The sequence below is a fragment of the Lynx rufus genome, unplaced genomic scaffold (assembly GCF_022079265.1).
Source record: "Lynx rufus isolate CCGP_SWC_20201006 ecotype Redwood Valley unplaced genomic scaffold, mLynRuf1.p SCAF_6, whole genome shotgun sequence".
Taxonomy (NCBI): domain Eukaryota; kingdom Metazoa; phylum Chordata; class Mammalia; order Carnivora; family Felidae; genus Lynx; species Lynx rufus.
Genome location: NW_025814878.1, coordinates 83,626,266 through 83,643,384, shown reverse-complemented (window position 1 = coordinate 83,643,384; position 17,119 = coordinate 83,626,266). Strand labels below are relative to the sequence as shown.

General features: G+C 35.6%; 1 protein-coding gene across 1 annotated transcript in view; it reads left to right on the top strand.

Moving 5' to 3' along the window:
• Window positions 1-17,119, top strand: part of ADGRB3 (adhesion G protein-coupled receptor B3) — a 732,350-nt gene that overhangs the window by 566,741 nt on the left and 148,490 nt on the right. The window contains exons 16-18 of the mRNA XM_047102403.1: window positions 1,378-1,504; window positions 3,121-3,224; window positions 7,375-7,477. Of these exons, the coding sequence (XP_046958359.1) occupies window positions 1,378-1,504; window positions 3,121-3,224; window positions 7,375-7,477 (334 nt within the window). The remainder of the gene's footprint in view (window positions 1-1,377; window positions 1,505-3,120; window positions 3,225-7,374; window positions 7,478-17,119) is intronic.

The window sequence follows — 17,119 nt, the reverse complement described above, 5'->3', positions numbered from 1 at the left end:
CAAAAAGCATAGTGTGAATTATATTCTGTAGCTCATCTTGGAGGTTCAACTGTCACAGAAAAGCCTCTCTCATTGAAATCTCTCAGAAATATACTGCATACATATTTAACCCAATAGCTTTAGGCATTCAAGGATAGAGTAGGTGAAATCAAAAGTATCCTATCAAAATTATGTGTTATTTCTTCAAATTTTAGAGTAGTTTTTAACACAGATAATAACGTGGTTTGAAATTAAAACACACACATACACAGGTTTGCTAGTTAGAGAGTTTCCATACCTGGGGGAGGGGAGGTGAAAATTGGTGCATTCAGTATATAACACGTGTAATGGTAATAAAGTTGATTGGTCGAACTCTGTAGCTTTTTTTTTCTTTTTCTTTTCTTCCTCTTCCTGTAGAGTAGCTCAGTTGGGGGTGGAAGGGTTCTCCCCCCATCTTATCCCCCTACTAAGAAAGCGTAGGTTGATACCATTTTTATTGTTCTGCTGGGGTGGGAAATAAACCATATGCTTTAGAATTTTGAATGACTAGACCAAAGGCAAAATTGAAGCAGGCCCTCTTTCCCCCTTCCTACCGGACTTTGGGGTATGGTTATTCTTCCAAATGTTTTAGCAGACTTGGTGTTAGCTTAGTGTTTCTACTCCAGGGCAGAGAGGCAGGTCAGGGGAAGAAATGTCAAGGGTTTCAGAGGCGTGTTGGGCTGAATGAAGTGTGGAGTGGGAAGCTTATGTCTGAAACCTACCCCTCCCCTGGATACCAGGCAAAGGCAATGAGAGTCGTAACCAGCTGATGCCGCTGCTGCTGCTTCCCGTTTCCAGGGTGAAATTTTCACAGCAGCTAATTCTAAAGGGAGGAAAAATCCCTAACCAGCAAAGGAAAAGATCCTATCACCCAACCCAAGCTATATAACCTTTTAGGCAGGCTTTTCAGAGAAATCCGCATTTTAAAATCCAGCGTTCACGATCCAAAAATACGGACGAGAATCAGAGCTGGTATGAAAATCTGAAAAGCCTCTTTACACTCTGAGTGTTTGAAACGATCCGATGAGCATAGGAAGTGGCTGCCAACGCTCTGGCGGCTGCTCGTGCTGCCACCGCCGCTGCTGTTCCTCGCAGAGGGCTGGACAGAGCTAGTCCCGGTTTCAGCACCTCCGGCGCTGGACAGCTCTTCTGCACGCTCCTGCTTGCTTTTTCCAAACACTCTCGCTTTGCATTACTGGAGATGCATCTAAATTACGTTCTGTTCAACAACAAGTAGATTTTTTTTTTCCTGACGGGAATTACAGTAGACGATTCTCTCAATTAAACTGCATTTTCTTCTTTACGGATTTGGCCGTCAGGCGTATTTATCCCGATCTCCCCCCCACCCCCCCTTTGCAGGAACGAGTCTTTGGGAACGTGGTCCACCCAGGGATGTAAAACTGTGCTTACCGATGCATCCCATACGAAATGCTTATGTGATCGTCTCTCTACCTTCGCCATTTTGGCTCAGCAACCTAGAGAAATAGTAAGTAACAAAGGGAAAACAAGGCTTTAATGCAAAGGCAGGGACATTGTGGCGAGGGTTTCTCCAGGGAACTGCATTTTAAAAGGGGAAATGGAAAATGTTGCAGGGTGGCAAAATTGGGTTCGTCTCCTCCTTAGCTTCAGTAGCTTGGTAAAATGAATTCTAGTTGGTGTGTTATAACTAAATACTATTCAATTTTATGTCTTCTAACTTGAAATTTCTGCAGTATAGTTTTGAGGATGTACTCCATCATATTACTAATATGCTGCAAACTTTCAAATAAAAATAATTGCCAACTTAACCTTTATTTTGGAACTGAAAAGCTGGTCTGGGGAATTTGTGAGAATACTGTTGGTAATAGAATGAAGACCCCAGACACTATAAGCCAAACATATTGCATATCTGCATTGGGTATTTTCAGTACAGGTTTTCTGGGGGTGTCCTTGGATATTTATTTTTAAAAAAACAAATGAAGTTTTCATGAAAGCACAGACTGCCTGAAACTGTAAAATCATTCCTTAAAAGTGTATAGGCTTGTAAAAAACTAGTTTCTGAAATAGACAGCTGCATAAACTATCTAAAAGAAAAATAATATCCTCATAAAACACAGTTTGAAGATTATTTCAAAAATTGAAATATTGAAAATAACTATTTAGATGAATGTGACTTTCTGTCTAAATTTGGCCTAAATATGCCTCACTCTTCTTACTTATTTTGATGACAGAAATACATAATATAATTTAATGTGCATACCTAAGGTTTGGAATACACTTGATCTTAAAGTGTATTTCTTCAAACTTCCAGTATTAAAAATAAGAAAAACAATAGATTTCATTAGTTAGTATCATGTTAGTGTCTAAAGAAAGAAACCTCTCAAATCAGTGACTGCTTATAATCTTTATATATGTTTCAAAATATATAAGGCTTATTTGTCAAGGTCATGTATTTCAGGGACTGATACTGGCATTATGAAAATCATCTCTGCATATTTCGTTAGAAATATAGAAAAAAAACCCACAAAATATGTTTTAAGTTCCTGATTTTGAAATCTGATTTTCTTCTATATCCTTAGAGGCCAAGCAAGTGAAATTAAATAAGAGAATACTTGACTTAGAACAAAGTTGTCAAAAGTCAGAAAGTTTGAACAATTTTCAATATCTAGGCACCAGATTGGGGAAGCAATGAGTTATAAATGAGAAGATCAAAGTAAATTTTACCCAAAAACATACTGTGAAATAACTGAACTATAGTTGTTGAATAAAAATGAATGCTGCTTCAAATTTCAGCTAGAGAAAATTTAACATGTGAATATTCACCATAGTTTTAGTTTTAGTAATTTGTTGTAGAAAACCATAGTGGGTAGTATGCCATAATCAAGCATTTAAAACTCTCAGGCCTTTATTACTTCACAGTGGGAGAGAGGGGGGAGCTAGAATTAGTCATTTTAGAGGTTGAGAATATATGAACTGAGTGGTTACTGGGTAATTATCTGGTAACTATAACAACTCTATCGGCTGTTTTTGAGTAGGATAGGGTAGTTTTGCTGAGTTTAGAAGTTATTTCAATTTATGAAAACGTTATCTCTCCTTTTTTTGTTTCTTTTGTTTAATTTACAGATCATGGAATCCTCTGGTACACCTTCAGTTACCCTAATAGTAGGCAGTGGCCTTTCTTGCTTGGCCTTGATCACCCTCGCAGTTGTCTATGCAGCATTATGGAGGTATGTAATCAATTAATGCACTTGCACTGGAATGCTCTGTTACTCAGATTAAACCTGGCAATATGATCATCATTATGTCTCCTTTTTAATTTACTGAAAGAAGTATTTTTAGAGCAGAGTTATTGCAGTGATTGAGCCATAATAAATGAGCTTAATAATAAATAAATAAATTAATTACTTAAATAAATAAAATAATAATAACAGTTCTTACTAAATTTCTTCTCTGTATTTGCCTATGATGAGAAAATAAACAGAACAGACACACTTTCCTTCCCAATTCAAATGATGGTAGCTTTCAACAAGTTGCTTATCCTCAAACATGGTATCCGTAATACCCCAAGTTTAGTCTATGTTTGTTTCTATTTATCTCAATTGCCATTGAGCTTTAGAGTTTAATTGGTACAGCCAAAGTAATATCTCTGTTATATAAATATGTTCTCCAAATTCTTAAGTTTTAAGTTTTAAACTTAAGAATTTAAGCACATGCTTTCATTATATCCCAGACAATGAGTAAATCTTCTGTATTATTAATACACAAATACCACAATGCTATAGGAAAGTCTTGTGGTTGAATGTTTCCAAAAAGTCATATTTTGGCAAACTGATTACAAGTGAAAAATACATAAACAAGGGCATGTAATTGAAAAACTTTGTTCTACAGTATTTGAAATTGCATCTGCTTGATAGTGCATGGAAATTTAGTATTTCTCTAAGATGTGTTCTATTAATAAAAATTAGACCTGTGTATTTTAGACATTATATTATATCTGTTCACATATTGGTAAACTGTACCTAACCAAATGGCCAAACTTCCAAATGGATTTAAAAATATTAAGTGTGAGACATTTTTATATCCATCTTGATTATTAAAAAATGTCCCCAAATTGGTTGTTATATTAGTAACTAGATAATTGTATATTATTTCCTGAAAACTTGTAATATTAAAATTGCACAAGTAGCTAGTCCTTGTGGTTTACTGTTACTTAAGAACAATTCAGTTGAAAAAGTAATTATAATTTAATAAAGAAATGTCATTTCATTCAACATCCTTTCAAAAAACTAATTGTTGTCCATCATATTTTATATTCTTTTGAGGATAAGAATTAATTTTCCAGGATATTAAATTGTCAGAGATACTAAAATTTTCATGCTTCAAGCAAAATATGTACACATTCTTGCTCCATTGGCATAGGTACATAATAGAGGTTCTGCCTTCCTGTGGAGGAGTTATCTGGTAGTAAAACACTGACAGAGTGAGACCATCTGATAAAATATGGCCAGTCCCATGGAATGGCCTAGGCACGGCGTTGTAGACAATAGAACCCAGGCTTCATTGGTCAGTCAAGCAGACATTGCCCTGGTAATACAAGAACAAAATGCACAAAGGCTGGGAAAAAGACACCTTTGTCTTCCACAATTACCTAAATGGCACTTTTCAGAAAATGAGGCAGTGTTTAAGGGCCAGGACGTTAGGTAATCACAACTGCGTCATAATTCATACTCACTGAAGTATTTAGAACTAAGTTCCATTTCTCAATACTTAGGGTTCAGTCACCAATTCCACCTTCTTTTCTCCTCTCAATACTTATAGTCAAACTAGCAAAACCACTGCCAGTATAAATGATATATAAGGAAATACAGGATTAATTAGTCTGTAATAAAGTTTTCTTTAATCCAGAAAATCCAGAGAAATCACCTATGAGTTTTCTAAGAATTACTCAAACACCTGAAAGGATCTATTAAAACTTGATGTGAAATTGAGAAATTTAGAAGACAGTACTAAGAAACAACATAAATTTCAATTCCTAAAATTTAGTTGCTAATCAACTCATTCTCTACGAATAGAATGATTGAAATAATATTAATAGATTTATAGAAGTTTCAAGATTCATAAATTATTGAGTGAATCTTGTAGTGTGACAAATTTAATGAATTTTTTTTTTAATTTTTTTTTTCAACGTTTATTTTTTTTGGGACAGAGAGAGACAGAGCATGAACGGGGGAGGGGCAGAGAGAGAGGGAGACACAGAATCAGAAACAGGCTCCAGGCTCTGAGCCATCAGCCCAGAGCCTGACGCGGGGCTCGAACTCACGGACTGTGAGATCGTGACCTGGCTGAAGTCGGACGCTTAACCGACTGCGCCACCCAGGCGCCCCTAATGAATTTTATAAACATTAAATTTACCTTACATTACTGGATGGTATTACTGTATGGTAATACTCATGTGTTTTTTTTCTAATTAAAAAGTATAAATTTTTAAATTTTCCAATGATTTGCAAGATGTATGAACATCAGAATTATTTTAAATATGATAGTATTTTGAAAATTGGTATCCCTTATAGTTCATTAGAAATGTTCATCAAAAAGTTAATACACTAAGTTATGTTCTCTTCATTTACAAATATGTTCTGTAGAGTTATATTATTACATCTAAGAACACCTGAGCATATCTTTTTAATCCGTGTATTGAAATGATGCATTTACAAATTTTGTTTAAAACCCCAAATATGTTTATAAAAAGTTTTGGAAGTTGAGACATTTTATAGAAATTTTTAAAGCAATAATGTGACTCAGTATTGATGAATAACAGAAACATCTGAAGACTCTTCATGGTGGTCAGTCTGGGTCTTTTATCACCATGATTTTCCTATTTACAGAGCAAATGATATCACTGAAACCCTTTTAATAATGTCATCTGTGTGCTTATGTTGTCATGAAAGCCATTTACATATAAAGGGTCAATTTTTTGCAGCCCTTAAACTTTATGTGTTATATCTCCCACTCACGAAAGAAGAAACAACTTAATATTTGATGATGTCTTTAGCTTCCCAGTGTGTGGTTTATTATATTTTTAGATAGTGATGATGCAGGGACAAGGTTAAGCAACTCTTGAGGACATTTTGTATTGAGAATTGTCCTAGGTTATTCCTATTTGGGTTTGTTTTATGAAGAAAGGAAATTTTTTCATACTGAAAAATTGCTTTTTGTATTTTATTGTTACTTCTGTTTTCGTTTTGCTTTCTCTTCTGAAATATATGATGGAATGTGAGGCTTCTGCCTAAATATTCCTCAAAGACAGAGATAGAGAAGGAACTTTGATAGATTTTACTTTCCAAAGAGTGCCTCCAGATCTCTGGCACCCCCATCTGACACTGCACAGGAAAGCCCACACCTGCTGTGGAGAGTGATTCCATGTTCTAATACAAATTGAACAGTCTCAAACATACAGCAAGTACAAGTATGTCTTTTTGTTACTGTCACTCAGTAATTTACTGTAAGGTACAGTAGAGCAAAATAACTGTTACCCTTTCAGGGTAAGCAGCTGGTAGAACATGTGATTCTCATCCGTTTTCTCTGTGGCTTACATTCTTGGGTGCGTGTAAAAATTATATAACAGATTGTATATAAACATTCCTTCATAAGGGTAAAACATGGCAGACACCAAGTAATTTTCCAGCCTGGTGGTGAATTATCATTTGTGGATTGGACTAGTTTTTGGAGATGAAGATTAAGTTTTTTGGTTTTTTTGCTTTGTTTTATTTTGTTTTGGTTTGGTTTTGGTTTTGGTTTTGGTTTTTGTTTGCTTTTGGAACAATTAGAAAAGAAAAATATAAAGAGTAGAAGATGACATAAAAATATTTGAGTGTATGAAATGGTAGATGAGTGTTCATGGTTTCATGAAAGTAATGGCTGCTTTCTAGAAACAAAGGAATACTTGAGAATCTATGTGGGATTTTTTTCCTTTTGGTTCTCAGATTTTCTATTGATTTTATAGGATAATAAGCATATTATATATACATATAAATAATGGTAATTATACTAATTGATATATTTCCAAGAAATTTTATATTTTTAGTAAAAAATTATATTGATAACAGATGTACCACTTAGACTCTGTTAGAAATGCCATGTTGTCTACACTAATGTCTAAAGAAAAAAAATTATTCTAAAGGACTCTAGGACATGCCATGTCACTATAAAATTGGGTTTCTAAGAATAATCTTTATTAAAAAAAGTTTTTCATATATTTTATTCTATGAAGGATATATTTTAGTGTTTCGTTTCTGGATGAATTTCACCAATTTGCATAATTCATAATTCTTCATCTTCTGAATTTTAAAGTTGAACACTCTCTCTCTTTCTGGCTAGGTACATACGCTCTGAGAGGTCTATAATTCTAATTAACTTCTGCCTGTCTATCATCTCATCCAACATCCTCATACTGGTTGGACAGACTCAGACACATAATAAGGTATGACTGGTAATTATTCTGATTCTATATGTGTGTTTATGTTTTGACATAAAAGTTGATTATTAAAAATCTAAACATTCTAGATAAAATGGAGAACTTCTGATAAAAATTATTTTTAAAAACAAAATTATTTCATTGCTTACTAAATAAAAGTATTGCCTAATCTAGACTAGAAATACATTCCCTTGGCTTAATTTCCTGGGGATTGAGAGGCTGTTTATAATAGTAAAAATATGTTTGTTAAGTATTATATCAAAGCTCTGTGAGTTCAAAGCCTTGGAACATCAAAAGCACAAATTTTGATTCATTATCCTAATTGCAAATAGAATTGCCCCTGTTTTGGTCTACTTTATTAACACACTGATTCCTAAAAGCCAACTATAAAATGCTTACAAGTATAACGTAGAACATGAACATCTACCCAAAAATTATCTATTGCAATAATTGAAGACAGTATTAGCTAAAAACACTAGATTTTATGCTTTTCAAAAAGCTTTACTTAACCAAAAAGCACTGATACTTAACCACCATTGCAGTTCTTTAGGTGAACAGTTACTTTCAGCAGAATGTAAAAGTATAGGTCCTATTTACAAGAACTGACTTGAATTGAATGATCATGTTTTTTTCCAGACATGACTGTCAGCTCTCTTTACTAAACTACTCTGAATGCATTGCAAGAAACCCATATAGCAATCTTTAATTTACCCCAATCTCAAAGGAATTCTGGTAAACATTGCTTTGATAATATTTGTTGATTAATCCAGGCCTGTTGTTTTTTTCAGCTTTTTTATTGTCAAGTGCTAAAGCCAGTTATTGAACTTTTTTAGAAGCTATAATTAAAAAAAAAATCTAATACACTTTTCAGCATGTCTTTTTTGATAGATCAGATTTTTGTAGGACAGGTATCAATGTGAAGAATTATAGCCGGTCTATTTTGCTAATCTCCGCTCCTAAAACTGCTGATTCCCACCAAAGAATCCAAAGAATCTGATTTTGGATTTGGGTAGGTAGGACCTAGGAAGTTCTTTAGGTGATTCCGATAGGATTTCTTCTTGAACCATATTGGTCTAGGCCAGGGGGAGAACCCAAGGGGGAATCACTAACCCTGAAGGCCAAAACAAAAACAGTTAACAACCCAATAAAGGGCCCTGTGGAAGTGAAAAAGTACTTTCATGTACTTGAATGTTTAGTTTTTCTCCTATTTAGGACTATAACATGAATTAAAACAAACAAACAAACATATATAAGAATATGAAAAGGGAAAACAAGAAGAAAGGATAAAGACCAAAGGTGAGGAAGATGCCAGACGGAATTAGGAGAAGAGAAAGAAATGTACAAAATAGCCAACATCGGAGAAAGTGGGTGTAAACACTGGTACAAGCTGGAAAGGAGAGGAAAAGTGAAGGGAAGTAAGGAGAGATGGAGAAAAGATGGAACTGTAAACCCTAAAGAATTACTAAATTACTCATCTCACCCTTACCTTCTTGACTGTTTACCTGGGCAGGGCTTCACATCCCTTAGAAATGCTCATTTACTTGTTAATACCTATTTACAATTCTTTGTCCTTGAGACTCGAGGTAGAAAAGCAGAGCTTTTCCTCTGAAATAGGAATTATTTATTGGGTTGGGAATCAGAAAAAGTCAAGCTGTGGTAGCTTAAGCCCATAGTTTGAAGTTTTTGGTTTTGTTTTGTTTTGTTTTCACCCAAGCCCCCCTTTGCTCTATCATTGTTTACCCTCTTAACACTCATTAGAATTTGGAAAACTACCGGATCTTCAATACAAAATGTGCTTTTAAAACTGTTTCGTGCTGTATGGCAAAGTTTTTACAAGTGCTGAGCCCAATGTTTAAATGGTAGACTTTTTCGCAAAGTTTACTACATATTACAGTGATGATTGTCTAAATCATTCCTATCCAATAGTAATATAATGTAAGCCACAAATGCAAGTTATGTATATAATTATAATATTAGCCAGCTTAAAAAAGCAACAAGAATTACTTTTAATAATTAATTTTAAAAATATATTTAACTTAGTATATCCAACAGATGGCCATTTCAACATATAATTAACATTTTTGGGTCTTAATACAATATTTTGTAATAATTTTTAAGTCTTTGGAATTTGATGTGTATTTTATACTCATAATACATCTCAGTTCAGACTAGCTGCATTTCAAGTACTCAGCAGATATATGCAGCCAGTGACTACCATATTGTGTAGGTCTAAATGGTAATAATATTCAGAAACTAGTCTAGAAATTACATGATTCTTGCCCATTTTGCCTTTCCCAGCTTTTCAGTGTCCTTGTTTTTTGATAGAGATGTCTTTTTGATATTTACAAATATTAGGAACATCAAAGGCAGGATAAGACAAGTCTAGTTTTACTTTTCATTTCTGATTATAAAGAATGGCTGGTATGGGCTTAAAAAACAATAGTCGCCTCAGGTAATTAACTACAGAGTAGATTCCATGTGGTTTTGGGATCATGGTAGTTTTGTTCCAGATAGCCTATGCTAATTTTTGCTGCCACAGTTACGCTTGTGGGGAGGAGGGTTTGGTAGGTGGTAGTAATGGTGAAGAAAATGAGAAAGTACTGGTTTTCTCTTATGCTATGTTAACTTTGCTTTACTGCCCTCTGAGTAGATGATTCTGCAAGCCTAGAACAATTCACTAATGCATTGTGACTAGAAGGGAAAAATGTAAACAATGGAATTTTGTTTTAGCCATTCTTAACAATACCAAGTTTCTGAGGAAAATAATATATTTTATCATGTGCTAATTAAATTAAATTGATCCTACTTCATTGATCCTATTACATTTTTAAAAGGTAATATATTGATCAGTGGCTACAGCATTTTATTTAGGTTGTGTGTAGGACCCCATTGCTGCAATGGGCATTTTGTAATTGATCAGGTTCCTATCTTTGACTTCCTTGGTCAGTTTTGATTGATGCTTTAATATTCTTCATTTGGAAAAATGGAAACACGTGAGAGTTTCTTGATGAACAAGTTATTTGGTGCTGCCTCTGAGAGTTGTCATGGCCAGTTTGTGTGAAAACTGCTATTTGGTGCTGATCCAGAATAGTTTTGCAGTGTCATACTGGGGTCTTTCTCTGAACTGCTTGTTGAAATATGATAGACTCAGTTGTGTCACTACTGAGTATTTCTTTTGAGTTGGGATAGAAACAAACTGAAATAATTCATTATTTAAAGTATGATGTATTCAAATCTTTAAGCTATAGAGTCAATTATTAGAAGCAAAGTAAGGAATCAAATGTAATTTCTTATATCTCTTAAAATACATTTATACAATTTAGTGATAACTCACTTCATTATAGTTCATTATATTTCACTTTCTCATAAGGGGTCATTGCCTTCTAATATCTTTGTGTAATTTCAACCAGGATGTTCGTACATCCCTGAAATGTTACTGTTTGTGAAGAATTTCCTTTGTACCCTAAAGTAGGCAATTTTTTTTTTTTGCACCATGTAGACTCTTTTTGGTCCTACTGTTTTGCAGAAAACAAAGATTATTTTGGAAACATATATTCAGAATATGGTTTTCTTAATCACAAAATATATACCTGCTTCTTTCTAAAAGACTTTGAAATGATGTATGATATTAAAGACTTCGTGGAATTCTTTTTAAAAAGTGATAAAAGCCAAGTTTAGCAAAACTTTTTTTTTTCTTGGTTAGACAACAGTAGCCATCCAAGAACTTTAAAATGCTAAGAGATAGCTTCTTTCCCACAACCTCACTACCAGGTTATACTGAAAGTAAGTCAAGTCCAGATTCTATCATATAGTTAGATATTTTTTAGATAATTGTTTTAGCAAATCAGGAACAAACCTGTTCTATAAGCTCAGTGAAAATCCTAGGGCCTTGTTGTTTTAGGTACTTTGACCACACTTTGTGTGCAGCATTCACTTGAGGTAGACATAGGAACAGTCTAGAAGCAGTCTTTTGTGCTCTTGAGTCAGCATCATTCAATCAGAAATCCTCCTAATCCAATGTCCGGACACAGAATGATTGGGGATAAAACTGTGGGCCCCATCTCTAAAATATGCTGGATATAGGCCTCCATGAAATCTTTCATATAGTCACATCAAGAGTAAGAAGTGTTTGTTTAACCATGTTAGCTAATCCACATATTCTCAAGCCTTTATTTTCATCAGAGGGAGCCAATGAACACACCCGCAGTAGTGATTAACCACACACTAGTTCATCAATAAAGACGAGCCTTTTATATTCAAGTTGATGAGTCAAGTATTGATTATGGGCAAATCTACCTAGATCAGAAGGACTTGGAGTTGCCATCTCTGGAGTATGGCCGTTTTGAATGTAATGCCAGCTGACCACTCTGTTGTATGCATTTCTGGACAGCTCCTAGAATTAAAGGTTGCACTAATTGGCACATATATAGCATCATACTGAGAATACCAAAGTGTTATAAAATAAATTACAGGCATCCTAAAAAGACATCCTAAAAGATAAGTATTTTGAAAAGTTGTAGTCAATTGTGAGACGGCAAAGTTAGACACTAACTTTAGTCTTAAGAGACCTAGCAGAAGTTCTCATTGATCTATCAAGGGACGCTTCCCAAATTATTTCATATGTGTAAACATTTCCTTAGCACTATTCAGGAGAATTCATCTCATGTTTCTTTATACATGGACCATTGAATTATGTAATGGGCTTTGTCTTTTAATTCAGTCTTGCACAAAATACCAAAATTCTCTGTGTTGGAGCACTCTTTAAAAGAGTCACATACTCTAAGAAGTTTTATTTCTTCATCTTGTGCTTATTTACCTTTTATAAAATGTTGCTTTTGTTCTGTGGTTTGTATAGACATAATTAGTAAAGATATAGACCAAACTAGAAGGCAGTGGCCATTCTAATGGAAGATGTTTTTGTGTTGTAAGGATTGTTACTTTTAGAAATAAAATATTTAAAAGAAAAGGAAATAAATCTTGAATTTGAATACCTGTAATTGGGTGAAGCATCCTCTAATGCACCTATTTCTTCCATGACTTTCTTCTGCTAGAGATCCAGATTCTTCCCCCATTTACTTACATGTCTGGCTCTGAATGTGTATGTGTTCAATTTCTGAGAAGAAATATTGAATATGTGTCTTGAGTCACCCATTCTGTCCCTCCTGGGACCTTCTGAAATGGTCTGCCTATCTTCTTGAGACTCAGTGCTCTATCTGCTTCCCTGGAGATCTGCATCTCTCAGGTGGTGATAGTTGAACATGCATTTTAAGCCAGATGGGTCTGAGCATCCTAAGCCTGCCACTTCCCAGTTATATGATCTTGAGTATCATATTCAGCCTCTCTATACCTTAGCTTCATGTTAATGCCTCCCTTATAGAGGTGTCATCAAGGTTATATGAGGGTAGTACCCATGAAGCACTCGAAAAGCACTCCTTAAACAGTAGCTGCAATTATGGTGATGATGATCATGATGATTCTCAGATGTACATCTGATTTAGTGTTCTCTTCGGAGCTTCAGACTTCCTCTTGTCCAATTCTGCTCACCACTAAATTCACCATTTGTGTCCCTGCCCCACAACCCAACACATTATATATAAATTGAATGTATTTTCTGTAGGCTCCAACCCAGTTACATATACTGGGACTCTGAGAGTTAGCCTTAATGTCTCCTCCTCCCTCATGTAGTAAATCCAATAAGTCTCCCCCTTGTGCCAGTTGCACCCTTCACATGCTTCTCAAGGCCAGCTTTCTGCCTTTGTCAGGTGGTAGTCATCTTCACTGGTCTACCACTTCCAGCATTGTTAAGCACACTCTCTACCTTGTAGCCCAAGTGATAGAGCTAAAATTCAAATCTGACCACCACTTCACTTCTCTGTGCATTTATTGCTATCTCATCTCTTTACAGAAGTTATTTTCAAACTGTTCAGACATAAGCAGTGACAAATGTTTTATTTATCTACGAAGGTTCCTATTCACTAATTTTCTTACATTAGTATACTGGGGCTCAGAAATAAATTTTGTTGAGAAAGAGTTCTGTAGCTTATAAAACTTGAGAAACCTTAAACATGACCTATGCTGACCTCTCCATTCTTGTTCTATTCTGCTGACTTTTATCATACCAGCAACATCAAACTGCTTAAGGTTTGTCAAAATTATTCATCAAAATTAGGATTTCTTGTTCCTTGCTTACTCTTCAGCCTGGAGCATTGTTACTCTCCTCCACCCACCTGATTTTCCAAATGTCTTTATCTGGCTCATTCTCTGATACAGCCCAATCCTTACCTGCTGCTGTAGGAAGCCCTTCCCTATCTTCCACTCCTAGGTACACCAGCTCTGGGGCTCCATGATTTCCAGTGCATACTCACAATCTTGTATTATATTACCTGTTTCTGGCCAGACTATACTCTTTTTAGGGCAGGGCTAGGTTACATTTATTCTTAAATTTATTGCCAACATGTTGTCTGAGTACATTAAGCATGTAATATTTATTGGATGAATGAATAAATACATTTATTTGAATCCATCATTTGGGCCTATACCTCTGAAGCTAGTAACTGTAGTTAGTTTTATAAGGATTAGGGTTTCCCACTCTACACAGAATCTAAGCCAATATGGTGACAAATAGTATTTTCCTAGGGCCTTTTCTAAGCTCTAAGTGATTGATGGCATATTTGAAGGTGATCTGGTTCCTGGGTTTTAGTGAAAGAGACTCTGAAACCTAGCAACTGTGCAACTTCTCACTTGATAAGTTGTGTAAAATAATGTTCATAATCTTCAAAAGAAATGTGCTTATTCATAATTCCTCTCATAGAACTCATTTCCTGCCAATAATATCCCAAATGCATGTTTATTATGTCTCAAATGTGTGTGTGATCCTAATGGCTGAAGCTAAAGCTTCCTATTTAGATTTATTAAAATCTAATTTATTGACTTGCTATGATGTTTGTAAAAGGATTTGAATGTAATAAGCTTATGTGTGATTCATTTGAGTCCATTTTGAGGTATCTTACTAGCTCTGACAAGGTTCTTTTGGATGCCTGAAAATCTTTATCTAACCAGAGAACAGAATGGTTGGATAATTTCCTGGTTTTTCCCAAGCTCCTAGCGATGAAGGATTATTTTGTTCACAATGTGACAATGCGCTTTAACCTTCTTATCGCCTGATTATACATTTCTAGTTTTGTATGTTAGGAGTCAAAGATCACGTTATCAAAGTCAATTTCAAAATAGGGCAAAAGATCAATATGAAGGATCAGTTTGAAACAAGCAAAGAATATGAAAGTGAAACTATTTAACAAGAGGAGTTCTCAAATGGTTTGAGATATCAGGAGCCAGATAACCATGAGGACCAGTTTATACATTCACTGTGTGTTCTTAGGTCAAACTCCAAAGCTGGGCAAAAGTCCCAGAGTGAGCATCAATTCAGCAGAGAGAAGTAGATCATAAGTCTCAGGCTTGAATGCTGGTAGTTGCTTTGGAGATGCCAGGCATAATTTGATTACCTTCTGTTCGTTCATCCTCAAGCAGCAGAACTCTTCTCCAGGCAATGTAAAGAGACTCCTTGATGTGACTGATTCCTAGTCTCCATCCTTGCCACCCCCACTTTAGACTTGGTCTTCATGATTTCTCAGTTGGACTACTATAACATTCTTCTGACACAGGACTGCTCATTTAGCTTTTATTTGTGGTAGCTCATCCTTCATATTACTGTGAAAAATAAATGTAAATAAAAAGTAAATGCCCAATTATGCCATTCCCCAGCTTTGAACTCTACGGTGGGTCTGTAGGACTCATGAGATTTAACTGCATTTTTTAAAATTGTTTTAAAGTTTATTTTTAAGACAGAGAGAGACAGAGTGTGAGTGGGGGAGGGGCAGAGAGAGAGGGAGATGCAGAATCTGAAACAGGCTCCAGGCTTTGAGCTGTCAGCACAGATCCTGATGCAGGGCTTGAACCGACGAACTGTGAGATCATGACCTGAGCCAAAGTCAGATGCTTAACCGAATGAGCCACCCAGGCACCCCTGATTAACTGCATTTTCTGAACATCAGCCACATTCAGAGATATCTCTAGTACATAAACTAACTTCATGGGAAATAAAAGGGCATTCCTTTTGAGTAGATGAGTTATGAACATACCTTTCTCTTTCCAGGCTAAGATAGCCTCTATCAGAGATTTTTGGTCTCCCATTTCTTCTCTCTCCTGGGGGAAAGGAAGTTGTCTCTGTGCTTTCCAGGGTATCCCATGTCCACTGGAGCCACTCTTGCCCTGTGCCTCTGTACTTACTTTTACGTTGCCTAATAAACTCCTACCACCTTTTAGGTGTTGGCTTTTATGACTCATCTTAGTGAAGTCCAGCAGCACTCCTTTCTGCTTCCATAAAACATGGTATATACCTCTGTTGTGAGCACCAATCACATTATGCTTACTATTAACTTTCTGATCAACTTTGCCCACTGTACTGTGATTCTCAAGGGTGGTATTTTTCTCTTGTTTGTAGGCCTTAAAACCACTATACTAGTACTTGCTTTATACATGCTATAGATGTAATAAATGTTGAATGAATGAATGAGTGAGTGAATGAATGAATGAATGAAGCAAGTTCTGGCTGTTAGATGAGGCTCTGTTATATTATCAGGAGTATAGCCACTTCTACATTAGAATTTTTTTTTTCAACGTTTATTTATTTTTGGGACAGAGAGAGACAGAGCATGAACGGGGAGGGTCAGAGAGAGAGGGAGGCACAGAATCGGAAACAGGCTCCAGGCTCCGAGCCATCAGCCCAGAGCCTGACGCGGGGCTCGAACTCCCGGACCGCGAGATCGTGACCTGGCAGAAGTCGGACGCTTAACCGACTGCGCCACCCAGGCGCCCCAAGCCACTTCTACATTAGGACTCTATTTGAAATGATTGCAACCTAGGTCAATTTTTGTGTGTGTTAATATTGTTGTTTTATGATGAGAGAAAGGAGTTGAGTAGAAGACTAAAGACTATAGAACACTTTTAAGACCTTCCTTTGATGAGAGATGATTGAGTTGAATCAGATTTTATCTTTATGCAGGAATATCTGAAAGAGAATTTGAGAAGTTAAGTTATTCTCAAAGAATCTTACAAAAAGGTTGAAGATTATCTGTTTTTCTCCCCTAGAATCAAACCTCACCCTCCCTCTTAGTACATAATATGATCTGGTCAGAAGTTTGGCTAATGTCAACAGGGGAACCATATTGTATAATTAGAGCTGATAATGTTTATGAATTCTGAATACACTGTAAAGTATTGAAGTGCTTAAAAAACCCACATAAAATGAATTATTTTAAATTATATTCTCACAGAAGTCAAAGGCCCTTGAGATAAGATTATAATAGAGTTTTCAGTGACCCATTATACTAACTTTGAGGCTATATGTCTCTAGGGTGAATATGGGATGAAGAGAGGAAGATTGAGGTTATCACTAAAGATCATTGACCAAGGCAAAATTTGTCTCAGTGTGAGATTGGAACAGAGTAAAGAGTACAGGAAAGAACTCCTTTCACAAATACTTCAGAATCTAATTCAGGGGCTGCCAAGATTGGGGGCAAAGGCCCACATAGTGAAGATTTTAGGCTTTGTGGGTTCTACCGTCTCTGTCACAAGTACTTAATTCTGCTG